This window comes from Ostrea edulis, chromosome 4 (genome assembly GCF_947568905.1).
Source record: "Ostrea edulis chromosome 4, xbOstEdul1.1, whole genome shotgun sequence".
In the NCBI taxonomy this organism is placed as follows: Eukaryota; Metazoa; Mollusca; class Bivalvia; order Ostreida; family Ostreidae; genus Ostrea; species Ostrea edulis.
Genome location: NC_079167.1, coordinates 56,115,958 through 56,140,087, shown reverse-complemented (window position 1 = coordinate 56,140,087; position 24,130 = coordinate 56,115,958). Strand labels below are relative to the sequence as shown.

At 34.3% G+C, this 24,130-nt stretch overlaps 1 protein-coding gene across 1 annotated transcript; it reads right to left on the bottom strand.

Moving 5' to 3' along the window:
- Positions 1-1,529: 1,529 nt before the first annotated feature.
- On the bottom strand, positions 1,530-23,958 carry LOC125669944 (transmembrane protein 214-like). The gene is made up of 17 exons (XM_048904810.2): positions 23,832-23,958; positions 16,522-17,827; positions 14,646-14,869; positions 14,169-14,322; positions 13,149-13,280; positions 12,129-12,211; positions 11,633-11,738; positions 9,867-9,948; positions 9,131-9,269; positions 8,745-8,846; positions 8,075-8,166; positions 7,675-7,840; positions 6,750-6,870; positions 6,545-6,641; positions 3,686-3,854; positions 2,460-2,611; positions 1,530-2,227 (listed from the first exon to the last, which is right to left on the bottom strand). Exons 2-17 carry the CDS (start codon positions 16,745-16,747, stop codon positions 2,104-2,106), a joined length of 2,169 nt encoding a protein of 722 aa, XP_048760767.2. The 5' UTR covers positions 16,748-17,827; positions 23,832-23,958; the 3' UTR covers positions 1,530-2,103.
- Positions 23,959-24,130: the final 172 nt, after the last annotated feature.

The following is a 24,130-nucleotide window of genomic DNA, read 5'->3' as shown; positions in this document are numbered from 1 at the left end:
AAGATATTTTGTCAACATCTAGTGTAATAATATAAATTTCATTTGACAAAACCCAATTTTTATGTGGAAAAACCTCTTCACTGTGAGAAAGTTACTGTATGGGCTGCATTAAATTCAAGCGGAATAATTGGCCCTTTTCGAAGGCGATGCAGTGACGGTAAATTCTGAACGATACTTAAAGTTAATGAAATCAAAATTTCTACCAGCTCTTAGACGAAAAGTTGTAAATTTCGATAATGTGTGGTTTCAACAGGACGGTGCTACGCCACACACTGCAGGTTGTGTTCTTCAGTGGCTTGACAACACGTTTGGTGATCAATACATTTCTTATCGTACCGCAAATGTTTGGCCACCGCACTCCCCCGATCTGAACCCCCTTGATTTCTTCTTGTGGGGTTATCTAAAAGACAGAGTGTACTATCCTTCCCACAAACAACAGAAGACTTAAAAACAGCAATTACACGAGAAATAAGATCAATCTCTGTTAATACATGTAAAGCTGTGGTAAAAAACTTCAGAAATCGTGTTCAAATAATGTTAAAGACAAAGGGACGTCATTTGGAACATATGTTGTAAAATGACATATGTTATTCCGAAGAAAGTTTTTGGTGATTAATAAGGAAGCTGTGACAAATGTATGCATTGACAAAAAATTTAAATCCTTTTTGTTATATGTTGTAAATTTCATAATTGTAACTTAAGGTATTAAAATTTTATAACAGTTTAAAAGTGTAACATGTTTTAGATCACCCTGTATAATAAACTTAGATCGATATCCATTTCTTTTGAAAATTTCGTAAACATAACGTACCGCAATCTTTGTTTACAAAACAAATAATAGACTTTCTAAAATGAGCTTCTGTAATGATGTATAAACTTGATTTTTATGTGAAATCATTTAAATACATTAGACAATAGATTCTGATCATTAAAAGTGAAAAACAAAATTTTGGGGAAAATCTTGAATCAGTCCCTTTAAATCCATCTTAAACTTCATTATGCATTTGGGAACTTCATCCTCGGGATGACCATTTCTTGACATCTTCAAATCACAAGACCACTTTTCTAAATTAATTTTATTAGATTTTCACCAGTAAGATTATTTTTGAAAATTTTATGCATTTTCAGCACTTGATATATATAACTCCACCCCGACCCTCAAGTCCAAGTCAAGGACCATAAATTTCACAATTTATGTAGAGTTTTCACTGTAACAGCATAATGCAGTTTGTTTGTAAAATGCCCATAAATACTGGTTGTGAAGATTTTTAAAGACCGAAATATTTTCAGAGCATATGGTCTAAACTCCATGGTGGAAGAGACCATGAGATTCACACCCTTCCAATCTTGGTTTACCATGGCCACATAATTTTTGACAAAAGACTGAAAATGTTCAAAACATTAGCACACTATAGACAACAACTGACGTGCACCTAAGTGACTGATGACCCAACATGTTTATGTATGGAGATTTACACTCTACTCTCCCAAGCCTTCCTACTGTGACGGAATAATTACACAACAAAAGATCACAGTAGAATAACAATTTTATTCTTCTTTGCTCTTTCATGACTAATATTTAACTAAATCAACAGTGTACTGTAATACAAAAAAAATATTTCTCTTTTATTCTTAAGAATGAGACATTTGGTGAAACTTAAATAATGTTAGGGTGGGTTTAATATTAATTATTCATAAGCATACAACCAAGCTCAAACATGTAGAGTTCAAATCTAAGGCCACTTTTAAAATATCTTTGTTTGCCCTCTGATGATTCTATATAAAAATTCTAGGTGGCTAGGTAATAGCAAACACAACTTGTTTATTGATGAAAATGTGACATGTATCTCTAGATAATTTGAGATTTAATTAGGAAATTCAAATTGTGATAAAAACAGCATGAAAAAATTTCTGCATCAGAGAAATATTTCTTGGCTGGGCAAGGGCAAACAAACAACTTTTTAATTATAGCATTAGGATATTATCACAATACCACAAAGGTCTTCTACATGTATCAATTTCAATAAATTTTGTTTATACTATATGCTCTGTAAAAGCTATGCGTATCCTGAGATTCTCAGTGTTTTCCTTCCAGAGACAGAGTTATTTCCCTTGTGAAGTTTGAAATAAATTTGAGCACCATTGTGTAAAAGAAATTGTTGAACTTTGAACAAAAGATATTGCAGTCCGAAAAAACTGTTGCAGAACATCTGGAGTATATTGACCTCTGAAAAATAAATAACAAAACAGTATGAGTTGTCTTCTACTTCAAAATTTAATCAAGTACTACTGTTTTGAAATTATCAACATTTATAGATGTACATACACCCAAACAAAATGGTTATGTGAAGAGAAAAGGGTACATGCTTAGTTTGTTAAAGTTTCAAAATACATGTATATGAATTAAGATTGTATTTACAGTCAACTCTAAACTGAAATATATATATACATGTACTTACAATAAAACTTCTGTTTCAATCCATTTCCAGGATGTTAAAAATAATTGGACCATACTGGTCCATATGAGGTATGTTTTGTCCCGTAAGAAATCCCAGGATAATGAAAGATAATGGCTAAGATCGGACCACAGATCTGGAGACAGCGAGTAAACCTACAATAAGAGAGTGCTGCTTTAGAAAAAGATGTACTGCTTGGGGTGTATGAAGATTATGGTAGAAGAATGAACGTGCACATGTGTATGTCGGACATAAATAAAATAATAAATTTTATATAGGCCTTATATAAAACAAATTTCTCTAAGGCCCTTTACAAGAGTAAGAAGAGGAATAAAACAATTACAGTAAATGAAATTTAATGGCATAAGATCTTACATCTGCAAAATTGTCAAAATAAAACCCTATACCAGTAATTAAGATTGATAGCTAAAGTTTTTTTTAAACAACTGTTATCAGCGGTGTTGTATTACCTTTTAGTTTTAATGCATAAAGGATGTTACAAATATATGCTGAGAGACCAGAAGTTCAAGATAGCCAGCATACTGAGCAATCTGAGAGCTACACTTTACAGAAGACAGACTCTTTTGTCATCAAGTTAAACTTGCTAAAATATTATGTTAATTTTTTTTATATTCATGAATCTGCTCTCAATCATTCATCTTTATAATGTCATATCAGTTTTCCATGTTACAGAACAATTAAAGTACTTGTATCACAGAGCAAACATTTAATGGGGAAAAAAAAAAACAAGCTGAATGGAGCAAGTTTAACATCATGTCAGTACCTCATGAAGAAAAGTTTTGTATTAGTGGACGCTTTGAACCCAAAGAACTGAAAAAGAGGCCTTACATTTCTTTTTTTACAAGGGAAGTTGTTCTAAATGTGGATATTGGGTACAACTGGGCTGTTGTTTAAAGGAGAGAGTCATCAGAAGAGACAATACTACTATGGTACCTGACCCCACTGTCAATAAAATTGTTCTTAACAGCCGCAAGGAGGCATGCAATTATATGTTATAATTTTAGAAAGATGACTGTCATTTACTGCATGCCACATTAGATCTCCGTATTAACTAGAAAAACATTTGTAAATTTTACTTGCACACTGTATACATATGAAATACAATTTTATCCAAAAATTTATTTCAGAATACAAGATGTTGCAGTTTTATGAGCACACAGAGATCTTTTACCAACAGACATGACAACTTTTCTTGCATGGCTAATTACCTGATCTGTTAATTGAAGTAGTTTGATGTACAGCCACTCCCGATGAGGAGTGCTAACTTCCCACACATACTGAATGCCAAACGTGATCTTAGACCATCCCAGGGCAACATAGGGAGAAATGGTATTGATGGCTTTCTCGGCGTACAAAGGAATGTTCACTCTCAGCCAACTGCAAACAACAAGTAGTATCATCAGTGCACTAGTTTGACTATGTTTGATTTAAATTTACCCCTACCAGTAAGAATCTGTTATGAGGGAAAAAAGTCTAACTAGTCCAGGCCACATTTAAAAAAATGTTGGTTTGCCATAGCCCGAGGGTCATAAAAAATATTGGGTCGGTCGGTAGGGATTTTTTTTTTTGCTGAAAATATATTGCATATCAAAACTGTTTTTATATTTTGTGTTCTTTTGATGAATTAACCCTATAACAGTGAATTACTTGCAGAACTGTCAGAAACCTCTCAAAAAAGTGCAGTTTTAACTTCATGGACAGGAGTAGTTTGTGTATGGCTCATATATCATTTTGTTATTCTGATATGTTACTTGTTTTGTGGGTGTTTGTTTTCCAGGTCTTGAATATGTCCATTGTTTTTTTTTCAAATTTGTCTAGTCTTGGTTGCCATGATTTTACTCTCAATGGCCAATGTAACATGCATGTATTATGCAACTGAAACTTGGTAGCATTGTTGTTGTTCTAAAACATTATTCGTATAAACTCAACACAATTTCATGTTCAATGATGTTGGTCAAACGATTCCTGATACATTAAATCCGTGCTCCGCAGTACCTCGAATTACTGAAATGCCCATTAAAACTAACGAAATTCCCCTTTGAATCAATTTTTAAAAGTTAAATTGAAAGATTAGGGATTGATTCAATGTGTAAAATACCGTCTCTGAAGAAAAAATAACATAAATTTAAAAAACAAAAAAAAAAGTCTTGTTTTATTAGAATTTGTGTTAATCTAAGGAAGGTAACTCATGTTATTTTTCTTTCATTTAGAAGAATGATTGAATATTGCTTTATGTCCCTCTTGAGAATATTTCACTCGTATGGAGACGTCACCATTGCCGGTGAAGGGCTGCAAAATTTAGGCCTATGCTTGGCGCTTATGGCCATTGAGCAGGGAGGGATCTTTACCGTGCCACACCTGCTGCTACACGGGGCCTCGTTTTTTGCGGTCTCATCCGAAGGACCGCCCCATTTAGTCGCCTCTTACGACAAGCAAGGGGGTACTGAGGACCTATTCTAACCCGGATCCCCACGGGATTTTAGAATGTGTTCAACCATTATTTCTTAATCATTATATATACATTGCGTAAGTTGAATTAAATCAACATTAATATATATTTTGCAATTTAAACAAATATTGTATAGGGGGAAAAATCTCATGCTGCCCCTTGATTGGAAAATAAAAATATGTTATGTTATGTATAAATTTTGCTAGAGTTATCTTTCTTTGAAACATCGTGAATGTGAGAAATGAACACAATTGAATTCCCTAAATTTACAAATTTAAAAACGTTTTATCATAAAAGATTTATAAACTTAATATGCATTAATGTATATAATTAGAGGGGAATTTCGATAGTTTTAGGTGGTATTTCGAAAACTAATTCCTATGGGCATTTCGGTAAATTGCGGGCATTTCCGAATATTCAGGGTACCCATTTACATTTTCATCGGACACAGTTGTTGTTTGTGTCGATAATTATCGAATGATGCCTCGTCGGATAGATAAAATTCTACCAGTATACCACGTGCCGAATCGATCATTTGAGCCCTTAAAATTGCGGCGATTTACAAAACGCCGCAAAGAACAAAACTAAAAACAAAACAAAACGCAACTTCACAAGTCAAGGGCTATTGAATAGTTACCTCGTTACAAAATAAAAACAACACGCAATGTTCTTGATGTTAAGAAAACCATTGTTTACTTTCTGTTTTTGCTCTTTCCAAACTTGCATCTTACACGAGGAATCTCATTGGATGATTTAATTTTAGCTAATTGCGTCATCCCCTGTCCCAAACTCGTGTTTTGAATGGTGAGTGACATGAGCATGGTGCGAGGTAACGAATCAATAACCGTTGACTTGTGAAAATGAACCAAACGCGGATAGGAACTTGAAAGAAAAACAGAAGTCGGAAAATCGAGTGAAAAAAAATAAAAAATGGCCGAAATGATGTCATTAAAAACTTTCCAGTCGGGGGGGTTAAAACTGGGTCGGTCGCGCGATGGCAAACAAACACCTTTTTAATTCTGGCCCCAGGGCTAATATTTCCTGAAAGGGGCAATCAAGCTACACATATACATCATATTTCAATGCTATATTTGTATGAACTTTAAAATAATTGCAAAATTGAGTAATGGGGCAGACAAAAGGTTGCATTCCTGTAATAAATGACCTTGGATGGGAGGAATATTGCTCACAAATGAGCATCAAATATTTTAACATTAGACATGAATTTTAAACGTCTTCAAATGACCCGGCATTATCCAAATGACCTTTGGATATGACCAGGATGCACCCAGAGGGCAAATAAAAATATAGAAATGAAAAAAAAGCATCTTAAATAGCTGAAATTTTTTTTAAAATCTTAATAAATCAATCTGAAAACAATACAGGTGCATAGATTAACATTTCCATAAACTTTTGAGAAAAATAGATAAATGACAAAAGAATAAATCTCCAGAAAAATAGGTCATCAGAATGATGGCAATTCAAGTGTGGCCCAAAACTTTGTTTGCAAGGTGGGGTGGGTGAGGTACACCACTCTAGCTGGATGGAGTCCCGTGAAATGTATTTGTTTTCAACAAATTGAAACATGTCCTATTAGACTACACTAAAATTTACAAACCTGAATGCAATTAATGTATAGCGAGTGAGTCTACTCCACACCTGCTCAGTGAAAGCCAATATTCCATAGTCCTCCAGGAATCTCACTGTTCTAGAAGCTAAATTCAAATGCATTTTAATATCAATGCGATAACATCATAATATGTATGCAAAAAAAAAAACCCACTTTACAATCTTATTTAGAAAAAAAGAGGAATTTTACCAACCTTTCAAAGTCTTGCTGGAGTAAATGTCATATGCAATAATTGCAGACAGAGTGCTGATCAAGAAGAGGAAAACCATCCAAAACCATGGGAAGTGTGTCTGTTCCATTTTTTGAAGCAATTCCTAGATAAAATGATTCATATTTCAAAATCTTTTACATTAATAGTACCATTTGAAACATTCTATCTCAGAAAAAAAAAAGAAGAAGAAAAGATGTAGAATCAAGAGTTCAACAAAGACAACATTGCTAATCCATTGATATGATTATAAACAAAGAAAATTCATAAAATATGTTTTTCATCATCTAGCTTTATAAAACATGAAAAACAGCCTATCCTTATTTCATTTAGTTTCTGTATGATGAAATAGTCAATCCCTCTCACCTCATTACCTTCCATTTCTTACCTTACACGCAGCCACACACTCCTCAATCCTTCTCACCTCATCACCTTCCATTTCTTACCTTACACACAGCCACACACTCCTCAATCCCTCTCACCTCATCACCTTCCATTTCTTACCTTACACGCAGCCACACACTCCTCAATCCCTCTCACCTCATCACCTTCCATTTCTTACCTTACACGCAGCCACACACTCCTCAATCCCTCTCACCTCATCACCTTCCATTTCTTACCTTACACGCAGCCACACACTCCTCAATCCCTCTCACCTCATCACCTTCCATTTCTTACCTTACACACAGCCACACACTCCTCAATCCTTCTCACCTCATCACCTTCCATTTCTTACCTTACACGCAGCCACACACTCCTCAATCCCTCTCACCTCATCACCTTCCATTTCTTACCTTACACGCAGCCACACACTCCTCAATCCTTCTCACCTCATCACCTTCCATTTCTTACCTTACACGCAGCCACACACTCCTCAATCCCTCTCACCTCATCACCTTCCATTTCTTACCTTACACGCAGCCACACACTCCTGATACCCCTCGCTACTGTTCCTGCCCTGAGTCGCCAATTCTTCATTTGTAATGGAGAACGACCTCAGTGTACTCTGGAACAGCTTCTTGTCAATCTTGGAGCCCACCTTGTTCCAATTCTGTGCCAGATGATTCAGCAACACACTGTGTAACAAATTCCTTATTTCAAGATTGATACCAATGAAAATGAATGAGACTACAAGTTTGTGTTGAACAAGGCACGTCATTGGGTAGATTTGTAAAACCCTACCAAATATTAGCTATTTACCCAAGAATGTCTTTGATTCCACTTTGTCAACCATGAAAACTATAAAACCTGGTGTGCAATGAATAATGATGAAACAACAGTATATCTTACAAAGCAGATTAGTTACTAACCTTGATTGTGACAAGTGTTTTGTGTACATCTGACACCACACAGCAAAACATTGTTTGTCAGTTGCAAGGCAATCCACTAAACATGGCAAAACCTGAAAATAGTTTAAATTCATGTACACATCAATTTACATTTTTCGAATCATCATGATGATTGTACAGCTTTAATTCAGTTTGTGGTATGCATTATCAGTGCTAATGGTAGACATGAATCATCATGATGATTGTACAGCTTTAATTCAGTTATCAGTGCTAATGGTAGACATGAATCATCATGATGATTGTACAGCTTTAATTCAGTTTGTGACATGCATTATCAGTGCTAATGGTAGACATGAATCATCATGATGATTGTACAGCTTTAATTCAGTTTGTGGCATGCATTATCAGTGCTAATGGTAGACATGGCTTCTATTTAACAATGGCTTTAGAAGAATCTTCAACATGTGACTAGATAATTAAATATCTCATAGTGATATTTAAAAATGTTGTATTTATCAAATATTCCGATAAAGAAATAGAACAGTTACAACATCAATCTACACATCAATCTGCATTTATGTATCCTTAGTGTGTCAATGAGTATTTACATTGCCCATTAAAACACTGAATTAATCTCAGAACTGTATTTGCACTAAGAATATATACTTTGGAACCTCTGTTAAAAACTTGCCTCTGATTTCATGGTTCTACCACTTCCAGGTGTTACTCTGGTAAGGTAAGATGGAAACACCTGTCTCAGACCAGGTGTCTTATCATTGGCCAAGGCTATTTTCTGAAAGAGTCAACAACTGCATTATTTAATAATAGAAATATATTCTGGTAAATTTTCTAAATTCTAAAACAATAACATGTAAACTGTACTTGAATGATTTTATCTTATACATAAAAAAATAATCAAGTGAGAGTGGTCTGTTTCTAAAACACAATAACATGTAAACTGTACTTGAATGATCTTATTTTATTCATATGAAAATAATCTAAAATGAAAAATTCTGCAAGCAAAGACGCTATGAATCACACACTAGACTATGGTCAATTAAAATAACAGTAACCCACCTTTAGTTTTGGATAGAGAGTCTGCAGCTTTTTGGCAAGATCTTTTGGCATATTCTGGTCATTGAAGATCATGTCAACCAGGAAGAAATATTCTTTCAACGACATTTCTCCCGACAGCTTCTTCATGTCGGTATGAGTCCTAAAACCACCATACACTCAATGTTCAAAACAATACTATATTCTGTCAGTGTTTTCAAATAAAACAACCATACACTCAATGTTCAAAACAATACTATATTTCAAATAATTTCCTAAATATACATGTGTCTCCAATGTAATGTACTTGCATGTTGCATAAAAAATATCCAACTTTCTGTACAAAATTCTTTTAACAAGTGTGACATAATTTTTAAAAAGTTATAAACAGACAAATGACAGAAGAGTGAAAAACAAAATCCTTTCTCAGTAGCAAAATAGAGACTGATATCCAGCATAGACTTTCACAGACAAGAGCAGTTTTTAAGAACCTACAAGCTAATTAGAGATCTAGCCAATACAAGATCCAGACAAAGCTTTATACTACAGTATTCTACTTGCCCTTTTATATGGATCAGAGTGTTGGCAAATGATGAAAAGTTACTTAAAACAAGCTGCCAACATTCAATACAAAGTGCTTGAGAATACCAAAAGTAAAAATATCTTTTTTATTCCAAGGATAAATTACAAAATTTACATACGTAATAAATGAGTACAGTACTGTTCTTCTCACTCTTGTTAGAAAATATAGAGAGCTTACCGGAAGAGCTCTTCAAGGTACTCCACACAATATGGAGCCACTGGTCTAACTTTCAACATGGGCATCATCACTTCCATCCAAACTGAAAAAAATATACAATCATCAGTCACACCATGCAACTTTCTGATAATCATATACAGTCAATTTGGTCTAACCTCATACCTGTATAACCCATTTTACTGTGAATTCCCACCTTAACTTTCATTTCCCATTTTCTTTTTCCCTATGTTCTTTCACTGTGCAATTTGACACCCTGTTAACATCCTGATTATCATATACAGTTAAATCTGCCTAATCTGATACCTGTATAATCCATTCTACTGTGAATCCCTAACCCAATTTTTAATCTCTCCTTTCTTACACTGTGCAATCTGACACCCTGTCTAATCCAATACAAACATTGTCTCAAAGAGCGTGTTGGATGAAACAGATTTAATTACATGTCATTTTATTTGGTTTGAAATACATGTAATTTCTACTGATATTTTTCTCACACCAACTTATCTTACTGAGTCTGATGCTGCAAAGATCAGTTACAAGTGTCGGTCAGTTTTCTGTGTTCTTACAGTCCAATACTGAACAGAAATGCATACTGTGGATTTGTAGATTGTCAATATTCTACATCTATGGGATATAATTTTTGTGCATCGATGTATTATTTGCAATACCCATGTTGTTGAGATTCTAATAATTTGTGGTAATGGGATACCCATGAAAATTGAATCCCCACAAAATACAGTTTCATCAATTTTCTAACCTGTTGAATGTCTCCAAGTTCATTGACAATGAACATGCAGGGATGTGCAATTAAAAAAGATTAGCTACTACCCCAGGGGCTAATATAACTAAAAGCAAAGCCTAAAAATGTAATTAAGTTGATATAAATATGAAAACAATTGTCAGTTTCATAATTTTTTGTATCATTAACCACTTTGTTGATTGCTTCTGGTCAAATGGTAAATGATTCAGCCTAAATATTAATATATGGCTTGTCCTGCTTCCCACATGGAATATGAACAACCTTAAAGTTCAAGAGAGTTATAAATTTTCCCGTGACCTTTAGATATTGCTATATCGTGATATATATATATACATTTTACAGTACTTGTAATGCATGAGACATTTTTTTCTCTTCATCAAAGTACAACAACAATAATGTGGTGTTATCCACAGATATGTCCAACAAATGTTTTCTCTTTCAAATTCTCAGGTGAATAGAAAAGGGTGAAGATAACAAACAGCGAATGTTCTCATAAATCCTATAAAGAATTCAAAATTGAGAGTAAGGTAAACATGGACACCTCAAAACACCAAGGCATTCCTTTTTGTCACTGAACTGACTATCAATGCACAATACATATACAGTCAAACCATGTTATCTTGAACTCGATGGAGCTGATAAAAGACTGAGATATCTGAGGTTAAAATACATAAAGAAAATGTAATTGGGACTTCCAACTCACTTCGACATATCCATGGTATTCGAGATATCAATGTTCGAGTTTCCGAAGTTCAACTGTATGATAAAATAGATTGAAGATCTTGATTTGGCAACAAAGTTAAAGCATAAACTCTGTCAGTGTAATATTAATAGTTGTACAATGAATAATGCATTTACTTTTACTTTACATTTACTATCCCAAAGGGCTAACACAGCACTGAATTTTGCTCATCTGACCTACATACAATCAGTAGGCCCAGATGTTGGGAATTGCACAGCCCTGACAAGGAAATGAATATGATAAATAATTTCTCCTACTGCCCACCTCTGAGTCCACTCCTGAAGTCTTTGTTACCACACACACCCAGACACCAGAGAATGGACAGACACCTGGGAAGTTTGTTCTGGTGAGTGGTCAGCAACTCCAAGTACTGAAAAACAGACAAACATCCTGCAGAACTATTCTCCTGAGAATTGTTACCCCTGCCAGCCAAGTTTGACTAAGGTTATGTGCTAGTAAAATTCTTAACTTTGTCTGTAAAAATTAATTTTACTGGAAAGTATTGGATCAAGGTTATTAGTTACTAAGATTTGTTTTAAAAAGTTCCAATGTGCAAGTTGATAAAATTTTATTTCTAATTTGAAATCAGCATTTGTTTAGGAATATGCATGTGTTCGCCAAGAAATTTTTATCAATATAAATAGTGGTTATATCTGACATGTTTAAAATCTTAAATCACTGATAGAAAATTAATAATGAGCAACAAGTTATAAGGTGGGAAGTACATTAAAGTGCAAAAAAGAATATTTGTAAAACATACCTGCTGTGTTTTGGTCAATGCAATATTTGGCTTCACATATACCAACATTTGAATGAAAATTCTATATCCATAGCTGGAATTACCTAAAATTACCAAAAATATCTTAGCAATGATTTTCTGTGGTATTGTACACCAGTGAAAATGGGTGGGGTGGGGGAGGGGGTTAATAGGGTTTTGAGCTATATTAAGGGTTTAAAAAATTCCATTCAAAAAACCTTTCTGAATCCGTTCCCATGTGCATTGTCTTCAATACACATATTTCTATGTATGTACATTTGATTTATTTCCTTTTAGAGTATTCTTATACTTGGTAATACATAAAAGAATTTGTTTACATGCAGGGTAAAAATAGCTATCACTAGTACATGTGTAAATGTAATAATAGATTCCTCATTAGCAGTTTAATCACCTGAATTTGGTTGAAACACAAGGAGCAGTGAAACATTAGAAATAATGATTACACCATGTAACAAAAGTTACTCATACTCTCTGTAATTAGGATGTCACTTGCACATTGGCATCGTATTGATGTTTTCTACATTGATTGTAAAACCATTCAATCTTCTTTCTTATTTCCTACATTTACATCATAAACAGAAGCTGCTTTTCACACTTTTTGTCCTCCCCACTGACTGTAAGAGGTACTCTGTCCCACTTTTACCATTCGAAGTTCTACTAAATGTACGTCTAACACAGCTTGTGGTGATGCAATTCTATACACAGAATATTACAGGCATAAAATCCATGTACACTGAGAGAGAGAGAATCTCAGTGTCGAGGAAATTTATTATGCTGTACTTGTAAGTTTGTGTTTAAAATATTGATGACAAACAAATCTAAATGTCATAACAATTTGACTCAGAATTTATGAACAGAACTGTGAAGCATAGGACTCAAGAGGAAAAACCTAGCAGTCTCACATCAGCTACTTCCCACTAGTACATGGCTGGGTTGATGTTTAATAAACTTCATTTTAATTAAGCGGAAGATATACAATGATAATATATGAAAGGAACATACCTTTGTTCATTTCTGATAGCATGGTTGTAATGCTGTGATATAGCAGGTGCTCTAAAGTTTCAGCTGATGCTTCTCTAATCACAGATTTAACAACATCCTGACATTTGTTGCTCAAATGACACATAGGAAAATCTGTGTTAGTTGAAAATATCGATAATTTAGAAAAATAACTTCAAACTCTTTTACATGTAAATCATTAAAACTACTGTATGAAGCAAAAAAAAAAGAAGAAAAGGAAGTAACTACAATCACTGTGAGATGCAATTACACTTTTAAGTTCTCACAATGGATATACAGTAAAATATCTCTATCTCGAAGTCCGAGGGACTTCGAAAAAACTTCGAGATATCCAGGGGTTCGATATATCCAAATTCGATCTTGAATATTTTTTTTAATGTAATGATGAAGCGTGTATTATCAAATGCGTTTTCGTAATTATGGGCATTACTTTTTTTTCAAGCGTACTTCGACAATTTCGTTCGTTTATCTAAACCACATGTTAATGATATAGCGTGTATCATTCAAAATACCATCCCTGGAATCGGGCGTGTTAGTTCATAAATGGCGGTGGACTTAATCCGTAATGTGGGAAGGCCTCACTAATTACCCCAGCAGTTGAACCAATTATTGCGACCTGGGTCTACTCGAAAAAGGCGAGCGTGGATTAGCAGTCAATTGGTGAAGCCGCGGGCGTGAATGTGGGACCTAACGACACCAGGTATGGTAAGCAGAGCGGAAAATTGACTGCGATTCGAGATAAACCAGGTGAATTTAGGGCATGGGACCTTGAAAATTCTTCGACATAAGCGGGGTATTCGAGATTACCGTGTTCGAAATATCCGAAGTTTTTTAAATCATTTATAGAGGGAACACGGCCGGGACCAGCGGTCGACTTCGACTCAAGCGGGGTATTCGAGATACAGATATTTTACTGTATTTCAATTTCACTACAGAGTTATATGATTCAGTTTCAATATTTCACATGTATTCCAGAGTTAATGACAAATAATATATACTTACCCTTAGCTTTATTTTTCAAGAATGGATCCGGCTCAGGACATTGTTCAAGTTTGATATTCAACAATGAGGCTAAGTCTTTCAACCAAACCTCAATATTTCCAGGAAAACTACTTTTTGTAACCATCAAGGCAGCCTCTAAATCATCCTTCTTTATCTACAGTTTACAATAAAATGATTTTAAATTTTCAGTTTTACTAATTTCTATTGTATCCTTTGGAAAGTTAGAACAATATGAACAATCATCTCTGTCCCTAGGAATGTGTGTTCAGCTTTTATGTGTGTGTGTGATTTTCTTACTGGAAAAACGATGATGCATATTTATAGTGATTTTTACTGAAATGGTGTATTCTCCTTTATATGTAGTCTTATAGGTTCATATCTATACAAATGGGTCTAAGTTTCATATGTAAGGACAACAATCAAGACTCAAAGTAATAATAACTTTGGCAGTGATGACAGTAAGCTGTATTCGAGTACCTCTGCTACAGCTTCCAAGAAGTCACTACTCGGCCTCAGTTTCTCTGGTTCTATTTTCTGCGGTTTCTTCTTTTGCTGAACGGGTTTTTTCCCTGCATTAGTAAAACCATTGGTCTTGCTCGAGTCTTTTGCCTCTGCTTTGGCTTGTGCATTGGCCTGTTGCTGTTTCTTTTCTTTCTCCAGAAAAACATTGAACAGAGTGCTGGATTCCTTTAAAGCAGGGGCTGTAATATTGATAACAATATGCAACACCATCAAAACTAATAAATATGCATATCTCATGCAAAAATATGAAGATGTTTCTCTGACTGCACTCAATGCTGTACTTCCAAACAAGACAGCTGCAAGACAAGTGCATTCGGAGTACTACTGTTGGTTGACAAAAGTTACTGGTCATCAGCAGAATTTTTTACCATTGGTACGACAGTCAGGTACCAATGTTTGCCAATAAGATTTACCAATGGTAAACATTTCTGCAGACAACCTAGAGCTCTGTTAGTGTTGGAAATTTTATTTATGACATAATCAAAAATAGTGGGAATTGCGTTCACACTGAAAGGAACAGATTTTGTATCACGTACAGCTTTCCTCTTCAATCTCCATAGACATCAACTGAAGACAATTTCAGACAGGTTGCTAAATCAATCATGTCTCTGGACAGACATACGGAAATGGGTTTTATAAACATCAAATGCATATTATATAGTAATCGCTCACTCTAACCATTTTGTCCAATTACCTATCCATGTTTTGCAAGAGAAAATACATCTTCCATAGCCAAGAGTTTTCAGCCTACTCCGCTCTCCATTTATGGACCGAAAACTCTTGGCTGGTGAAGATGGAGAAAATAATCTGCAGGAGAAGGTAATTTACAGTACTTAAAAACATATTTCTAAACACATCTTGCTAAAAAAAAAATTATACACATAGGCCCTAGATTAATTTATATGAATGTATCGATGTTTGACATTTCATGCCAACTAATCAGCCAGTGGTATACCATTGATGAATTTATTATTTCTCAATACTTATAACCCAAACGCGTTCAGAGTACACAGGGATACAATGGTACCAACGACTTAAATAATCGGTGATGGTACATTGGTAGTTAGAATAATCTAACTGTGTCTCGGGACAGGTCCTCACCACAGTTAGAATACCTCCCATATACCCGTAATGTAGCAGAAAATTGCGGAATCGCTCCAAAACGATTTTAAACTTATCAAAGAATAAACGCGTACATTTAAAGTTAAATTTATATACAACTAACCTCATTGGTAATTTGTAAGTCCTTAACACTGTAAAAAATCGTATAATAATATTGTAAACTCAACACTTTGAAATGTCACTTTTCTCGATTCGAACTGACTGCCATTTTACCGGAAACTGCCATCGGAACACCCTGCTGCATGCTGTTTTCCAAAAACGAACGCTTACCTAATTTGCAAATAAGAACGGCCCAAGTGGGTCGTTAAGATAACTTTCCAAATGCATATGAGTGATGTGTTACATAATTTTACCGAAACATGCACTGTGTGCAATTTTCATTTTGCTACATTGCAGGTATATAGGACGCATTCTATCATTAAATCGGGTCCGTAGGACATTATCATTTTAACGATAGAACATTCTATCTAGTACATTGGGTATACTCTGAACGCTCCCAAAGCAAAGATGGCATACAAGTCTAAGACTTATGTCATGAAATAGATTTAGTAACTACTAATTCAGCAGGATTATCCTGTCAGTTTAGTTAAGTAAAATATACTAATAAAGCTAATCTTCATACTCTCTCATATGATTTCGATTGCACAACATGATTCAATCCAGATGTTCACATAACAATGGTGACGTTGACACTTGTTGATTGACTTACTGTAATGTTCAACTTTCGGCATCCCCTCGGCGATTTTCTTCCTCTCGCCACGACTAACAGGTGTGGGTATTTTGCTCTTCTTTCCTTTCCCGACAACTTCCCAGTGTGGTGAAGCGGTGCTGGCCATTGTGTTAGATGTGAGATGAGACCGGCTTGTTGAAGTACAGTAGGCTATTACGTGTTGCAACTGCGGTTGCAGTAAAAAAGAAACCGGATTCAAAAGCATAATTTTTTCCGGACGTGATTTTATCCGGCTATGCTTCGATCTAAACTAATCCCCAGGTGTTCATTTATTCCATCACTGGTTATAAATCTTACAATATTCATTTCAACTATTGGTTATTTCTAATCTTTTTTTCTCTTTCTAAATAAAATGCTTTATTCATTGTATATCTTAATTCACCTGTAACCTATCACATTTAATCCTATAGGAGATTTTTAATTTCAATGGATAGACACACCGATAAAAGATCTTCCTTTTGAATTTCATACTTCAAAATTACATGAAAATGCCCTCTTGTAGAAAATCTTTGGAAGAGATGTATTAGTAAATAACAAGATATGAGCTTCTTGTCAGTGGCAATGTCTTCCTATTGCATGTAACAAGCTTAAAATCAACTCAAAACATCCAAATACAGTTTTATTTTTCTTTACCAAACAATACATCTGCACTTTAATGATATGTCATTTTTTTTAAAACATGCATATATAAATATTTCAAATACAAACGTGATTAATTGCATACTGCATGTATAAAATCAAATAATATACATGTACTCTTAAAAATTTCTTTCCAGTAAATTCTTTAAAAAAATCATTTAATTTAACAGAAATGATTATGCACCACATTCCACTACCGAATTATAAACCAAGGAATTTTTAAAAAATAAAATATTTCCATATTTCCTTTTGCTAATTGATATGTCAAATTATATTTTCAATTCATTCCTAAATTTTCTCTCTTCTCCATTACCATTTATTTATTCATGCATTGTTTAATCAAACCAACTTCTACCAAATTTCACAAACAGGTATATAAAATCTATATACATAAAAATACATCATACCGTATATACATGTATTATAAAGCATATATACATGACATTACCAATAACCAGTAAAGAAAAATTGATATGGTTTTTATTTCATTTTAAACTTAACAGAATGCAATGGGAATTTTAAGGGGGCAAATGCAATAGACCATGAAGACATCCAATGGAGAAAATTTCTAGTCCTGTGCTTTACCAGCTGAGCCATCTGGTTACTAATTGCACTGGGTTGCATGATCACAGTTGCAAGAATAATTCTATGAAGAAACATGTTTTATCAATTCTAAAAGTCTTACATGTATATACCAAGTAAATTGTTAAATAATGGATTTCACAATAAGAATGGAATGCATGCATATATTGATATTGATAATATGAATATATTGCATAATTAATCAAGTATACTTGTTATATCTTATGTTAATATGAAGAATTCAGAATAACAAAATTTTAATATTGCAGAACAATTTCTTAGATATTGACTCTGACATCTAAATGTGTAACAAATCATGCTTTTTAGATACATGTAAGTTACATGTACTATTTAGAACCACTGTATGCACCATCTGGCACAAAGATGATAAATAGATAACACATTAATATGAAAACAAAACTACTTTTAGAACGGAATCATAAATTGAAAATTGTTTTCTAAAACTTTTTAAAATGACTTGATAAAACACAAAATAATTTCTGAGAAATGCACTATCATGGTAAAAAAAATTCTCTTAATAATGTTATTTTTCAATCACTTCATAAGCACTTATATGTATCAGTATTTTCTATTTCATTTTTCAAGGAAAACAAGATCTAAAACATGTAATCTTATAAACATCAATTTTTATTCCTCTCGACCTAATTTGCTTATCAAAATAATATTGACATAGATTGCCTCAAAAAGTACAATTTGAACAGGCTAGTCTAACGAGTGATCTGGAGGTTGGACTCACTCGATCAAATTACAGGTCATTGTCATCTGTCTCAAACATACTGCATATGGCACAAAGTATTGCTGCTTTATTTAAAATATCATGAGGGAATTTATTTCATATTCATGGCAAGTATATCACCTAGATTAAGAAGTTCACACGTCTCGCATCAAGGTCAACAAACATATAGGTGGAGTTATCGCAATACTCTCAAATCTGAGTATCAATCTATCATGATAATGATGACTGTTAATAAAAAAACAAAACAAATAAATTAAAAATCCCACAACCATAATCACAATTCCTGATCTACTGCACTGAAATATGATGAAAAATACTGTGCTCTGTTGGGGTATAAGACGAACTACATTTGTACAATGATGAGTATCGTTTACGAGTTTATTGAAGTGTGTGTGAGTGGTGGCCGTGGGGATGTAAACACTTTAAAAAAGATTACATGATATATATGTGTATATCAATGTAAACAATAAAAGAAATGTTTAATATCAGTAAATTTGATTGTTTTCATCATCAATACATTTCTATTTCTTACATGGCTTGTATAGGAGTCGACAAGTACAAGCAGCTCTTCATAGCTAATATCAATATGCTGTATAATTATCAATAGAATCTTTTTTTCAAACAACAAGGTTTAGAGATTTAGTTATCAATACCATTTTACAGGAATGAAATATTTTTTTCAACAATACCCATGAAATAAACCAATTTACTGATGCCTTACTTGTAAAGTTCATCTTCCTAAATGTATTCATTGCAACTTTAAATAATCTATATGGAAATCCTTTCTACATGTCCTTCAAACAAATCAAACCTGTATAGTTGAAATACCATGATGTAAATTTGACAAGATACATATCAAATTGAGTATATACATATATTTTATATATATTTATTTTGTAGCTATTTCTATCTTTTTTTATCATGGAACTATGTTTTACCTAGTGATGTCATTATGACATTGTAATTTTGTTTGTTAAACAGGATATGAAGGTTACAAACACTGCAGAAAAAATGCATAACCTGTGTTAGTGGGTTATGGGAATTTTTCCTGCATGTTTGTGACCTTAATCTCCAGTTTATCGCACCACAGAAAGGCATTCTATTATTCATACTTTACTGTATAAATACGTTCAAATACATAAAATTAGATATTATTGACCTGTAAGTTATTCAAACGTAACAACTGAAAATCACCTGACTTTGACTTGTCTCCATATTTTGTAATGATTTCCAAATTTGAACGATATGGTAAAAGGAAATAGTTCTAAAAGGACAAACTCTAAACTCATAAAATAAACCATCGTATAATGTAGGTAAGCGTTATCCATTAATCTAAATTCAAATAAAAGGTAAAACTAAGCCAGAAAACATAATTTCTGACAATTTCAACAATACTGCAAAATAATCCACAGAGTTCATGGAATGTGTATATTCACACACTAACAGAAGGCACTAAAAACTGGATCCGACTAGATTTAAACAAGATGTACTGTATCTTTATAGTTGCAAATGGCAAGCAATGGATTTCGCTAGAAATTAAGCAGAATGTCATGCAGTGAATGTAAATATTACATAAAGCCTTGTTGCAAGGGTATGATTTGTCAATAGTGTAAATTGAAAGCTGCTGGGGATGATGCATACATGAGTTATATGTCCTACATACTCCTTTCATAATCTTACTGAACTATTAGTTACGGGGAAATATATCTTTGCTACATAGGATACTAATATGCCTAGTTGATTTTAACTGTAAAATTATATATACAAAATGTACGAGACAATAACATGCTCATGTACCTAAGGCACAAATGCACAAGATGTTGGTATATAGCACTGTATATCTGCAAGTAACTAATTCTTTTGAAAATAATGCAATATTCCTTCAACCACATGAAATCAAATATGAAATCAATTGCATAAAATTATGTTCTAACAATCCATACAATGAGTTATACAAAATCTGCAAATTTCAAAATCATAAAAATTACACATACCTTTTTTTCACACTGACAGCAAATATTTGCATATATGATTAACACCAGTATCTACAGTTTTAAAAATACTGACAAACTTTCATGCTAAAAATCTGCAGCACTATAGTACAAATCAGATAAATCCTCCCACTTATGAGCCATACTAATCAAGAATTTCATAAACTTTCAGTACCAATATCACAAATATCGATTCAATTATAAGGTAAAAGCTGAGGAAAAATCACAACAATTTTGGAAAAACACATTAAGGGTGGGTTGGACATAAAAAAGAAATGCTTGTACATGTAATGACACTTCTTTTCCCTGGACATAATATATATTTGAATAGCATCACATTGAAAAACCGACAAAGTTGTTGCTAAGATGAGTTACAGTCATGATGATGTAAAAACTGAGTGAGCACAACATCTATAGAAGACTATTTTCTATCCTTCACAAGTAATATAGTGGTAATTCTAAAAACTGTAGTCAATATCATAATATGGAATAACTTTCAATGGATGTTAAACAAGGAACAGCCTTAGCTAGTTTGTGTGATTCATTGACAACTATGGAATGTTGAAGTCAATTACAAAAAGAAAATCAGTCAATGCTAAATGAACATTGATCTGTAGGAATTCTTTTTTATGTGGAATAGTAAACTCAAAATTGAAATCAAAACAAGAGATGTTTGTAAAACACATATGCCCCCCATGGTGTAAAATTGAAAAGGGTTCTACACACACACATCATTTAATTGAGAGTAAGTATCATCAATTCAAAATATTGAGCAGACAATATCTTCCTATGTCAAGAGTGGATTGACCATGTGACCTAAAACTCAATAGGGGTCATCAACTCCTGAAGATGTACCAGTGTGCCAAGTTTGATGTCTGTCAAGCAAAGGGTTCTCAAGATATTGAACGGACAGTATATTCCTATGTCCAATTTGACCCTTGACTTTTGACCATGTGACCTTAAAATAATTAGTAGTCATCTTCTCCTGAAGATGTACCAGTGTACCAAGTTTGATGTCTGTCAAGCAAAGGGTTCTCAAGATATTGAGCGGACAGTATATTCCTATGTACAGTTTAACCCTTGACCTTTGACCACGCGACCTCAAAATCAATAGGTGTCATCTTCTTTTGACGATGTACCAGTGTACCAAGTTTCATGTCTGTCAAGCAAAAGGTTCTCAAGATATGGAGCAGACAGTATATTCCAATGTCCAGTTTGACCCTTGACCTTTGACCATGTGATTTGAAAATCAATAGGGGTCGTCTTCTCCTGAAGACGTACCAGTGTACCACGTTTGATGTCTGTCAAGCAAAGGGTTCTCAAGATATTGAACGGTTCTCAAGATATGGAGCAGACAGTATATTCCAATGTCCAGTTTGACCCTTGACCTTTGACCATGTGACCTTAAAATAATTAGTAGTCATCTTCTCCTGAAGACGTACCAGTGTACCACGTTTGATGTCTGTCAAGCAAAGGGTTCTCAAGATATTGAACGGACAGTATATTCCTATGTCCAGTTTGACCCTTGACCTTTAAACATGTGACCTCAAAATAAATAGGGGTAATTTTCTCTTGAAGATGTACCAGTGTACCAAGTTTGATGTCTGTCAAGCGAAGGGTTCTCAAAATATTGAACGGACAGTATATTCCTGTCTAGTGTGACCCTTGACCTTTGACCATGTGACCTCAAAATCAATAGTGGTCGTCTTCTCCTGAAGTCGTATCAGTGTACCAAGTTTGATGTCTGTCAAGAAAAGGGTTCTCAAGATACTGAGCAGACAGTATATTCACATGTCAAGTTTGACCCTTGACCTTTGACCATGTGACCTCAAAATCAATAGGGGTCATCTTCTCTTGAAGATGTACCAGTGTATCAAGTTTGATGTCTGTCAAGCAAAGGGTTCTCGATATATTTAACGGACAGTATATTCCTATGTCCAGTTTGACCCTTGACCTTTGACCATGTGACCTCAAAATCGATGGGGGTCATCTTCTTCTGAAGATGTACTGGCATACCAAGTTTGATGTCTGTCAAGCAAAGGGTTCTCTAGATATTGAATGGTCAGTATATTCCTATGCCCAGTTTGACCCTTGACCTTTGACCATATGACCTCAAAATCAATAGGGGTCATCTACTCCTTAGGATGTACCAGTGTGCCAAGTTTGATGTCTTTCAAACAAAGGGTTCTCAAGATATTGAGCGGACATTATATTCCAATGTCGAGAGTAGATTGACCCTTGACCTTTGACCTTTTGACCTGAAAAACGATAGGGATCCTCTTCTACTCATAACTAACCCACATATGAAATATCATTATCATCAAGTGAATGGTTCTCAAGATATTGAGCGGACAACACATGGTCTACAGACCGACCGACAGACCGACCGACCGACAGGTGCAAAACAATATGCCCCCTCTTTTTCAAAGGGGGGCATAATAAAAGTACCATGCATAATGAAAATTGGACCAAAGCCTCAACCTACATTAGCTTAAATTCAAGAAAATTTTATGGAAAAAAATCCTAAAATTCCCCATTTAAAAATTACGATGCTTTCAACTTCTTTGGGGCAAGATAAGCTTTATAATAAAAATTTGAGAAAAGGACTGTCATAGTGATTCCATACAAAATGCCATATATACAGAATCCATGGTACAAATAACCAATGGTAGAATGCACAAATCCTATAAAAAACTGGAATATCTGCAATTCTGTTATATGTCTTTTCCATGGGAAAGATCTCTCTGGGAAAAGAGCTGAGAGACCATAATATGTGTACAATACAATATGAACAAAGGAATTGTTCATGAGGTAAAGAGCAATTGCTGGCCATGGATAGGAGTGGTATGATACATCACTGAGCAGGAGGATCGAGCTGTGGTGGTAGACGTGCAGGAAGCTGATCTGACGTCGCTTGTGCCGTACAATCATGAACACAGTGTCAAGAAGCTCCAGCAGCTTAGTGAGCCAGTATAAGCGATAGATTGGCTTTAGTATCTCCGAGTCACCCTTTTGGAATGTGGATTCACTTTGGAGAATTCCATTCAGAAAGCCAATAAAGGCAATGATACTGACCAAACTGCAGGCAAAGTTGTGAAGAATAAGAATCTGCAATCATATAATGAATCATGCAATTCAGTAAATGGAGATCACATATGTGGTGTGTCATTGTATTGGAGAGAGAGAGAGAGAAAGAGAGAGAAAGAAAGCTTTCCCTGTTAACCAGTAATGAGAGTATTCCTTTATATTCTATGCTGACTATCTAAATTAGCATTCCCTCCAATTAAGCAAATGAATATGATACTTTTAAATGATCTTACTGGACGGATTTGTACTGGAGAAGTTTTCCGCTGCCATATTGGAGCCAGGATCAGAATCATCAACAAGTAACAACAGAAGATAGGAAATGATGGCAACGCAACAGTCACCCAGAAAAATCGCTGAAGGCCTTCCAGTGTCACAATCATGGTTCTGAAAGGAAAGTCTGATTCCTCAGTAACATAAAGCATTAGTGATTACATAACACATTACAAGAAGATAGCTGACTGTGCAGATGTAAACAGAATTAAACAATCTAATTAAAATCCTTCAAGCTCCTGTATTTTGATATGTCAGAGTG

Coding starts and splice junctions, on each gene's coding strand:
- LOC125669944 (XM_048904810.2), bottom strand. CDS start 16,747: ATGCTTTTGAATCCGGTTTCTTTTTTACTGCAACCGCAGTTGCAACAC. Junction 13,281..14,168: donor CTTGAAAAATAAAGCTAAGG/GTAAGTATATAT, acceptor CAACTAACACAG/ATTTTCCTATGTGTCATTTG. Junction 6,642..6,749: donor CTCCAGCAAGACTTTGAAAG/GTTGGTAAAATT, acceptor ATTTGAATTTAG/CTTCTAGAACAGTGAGATTC.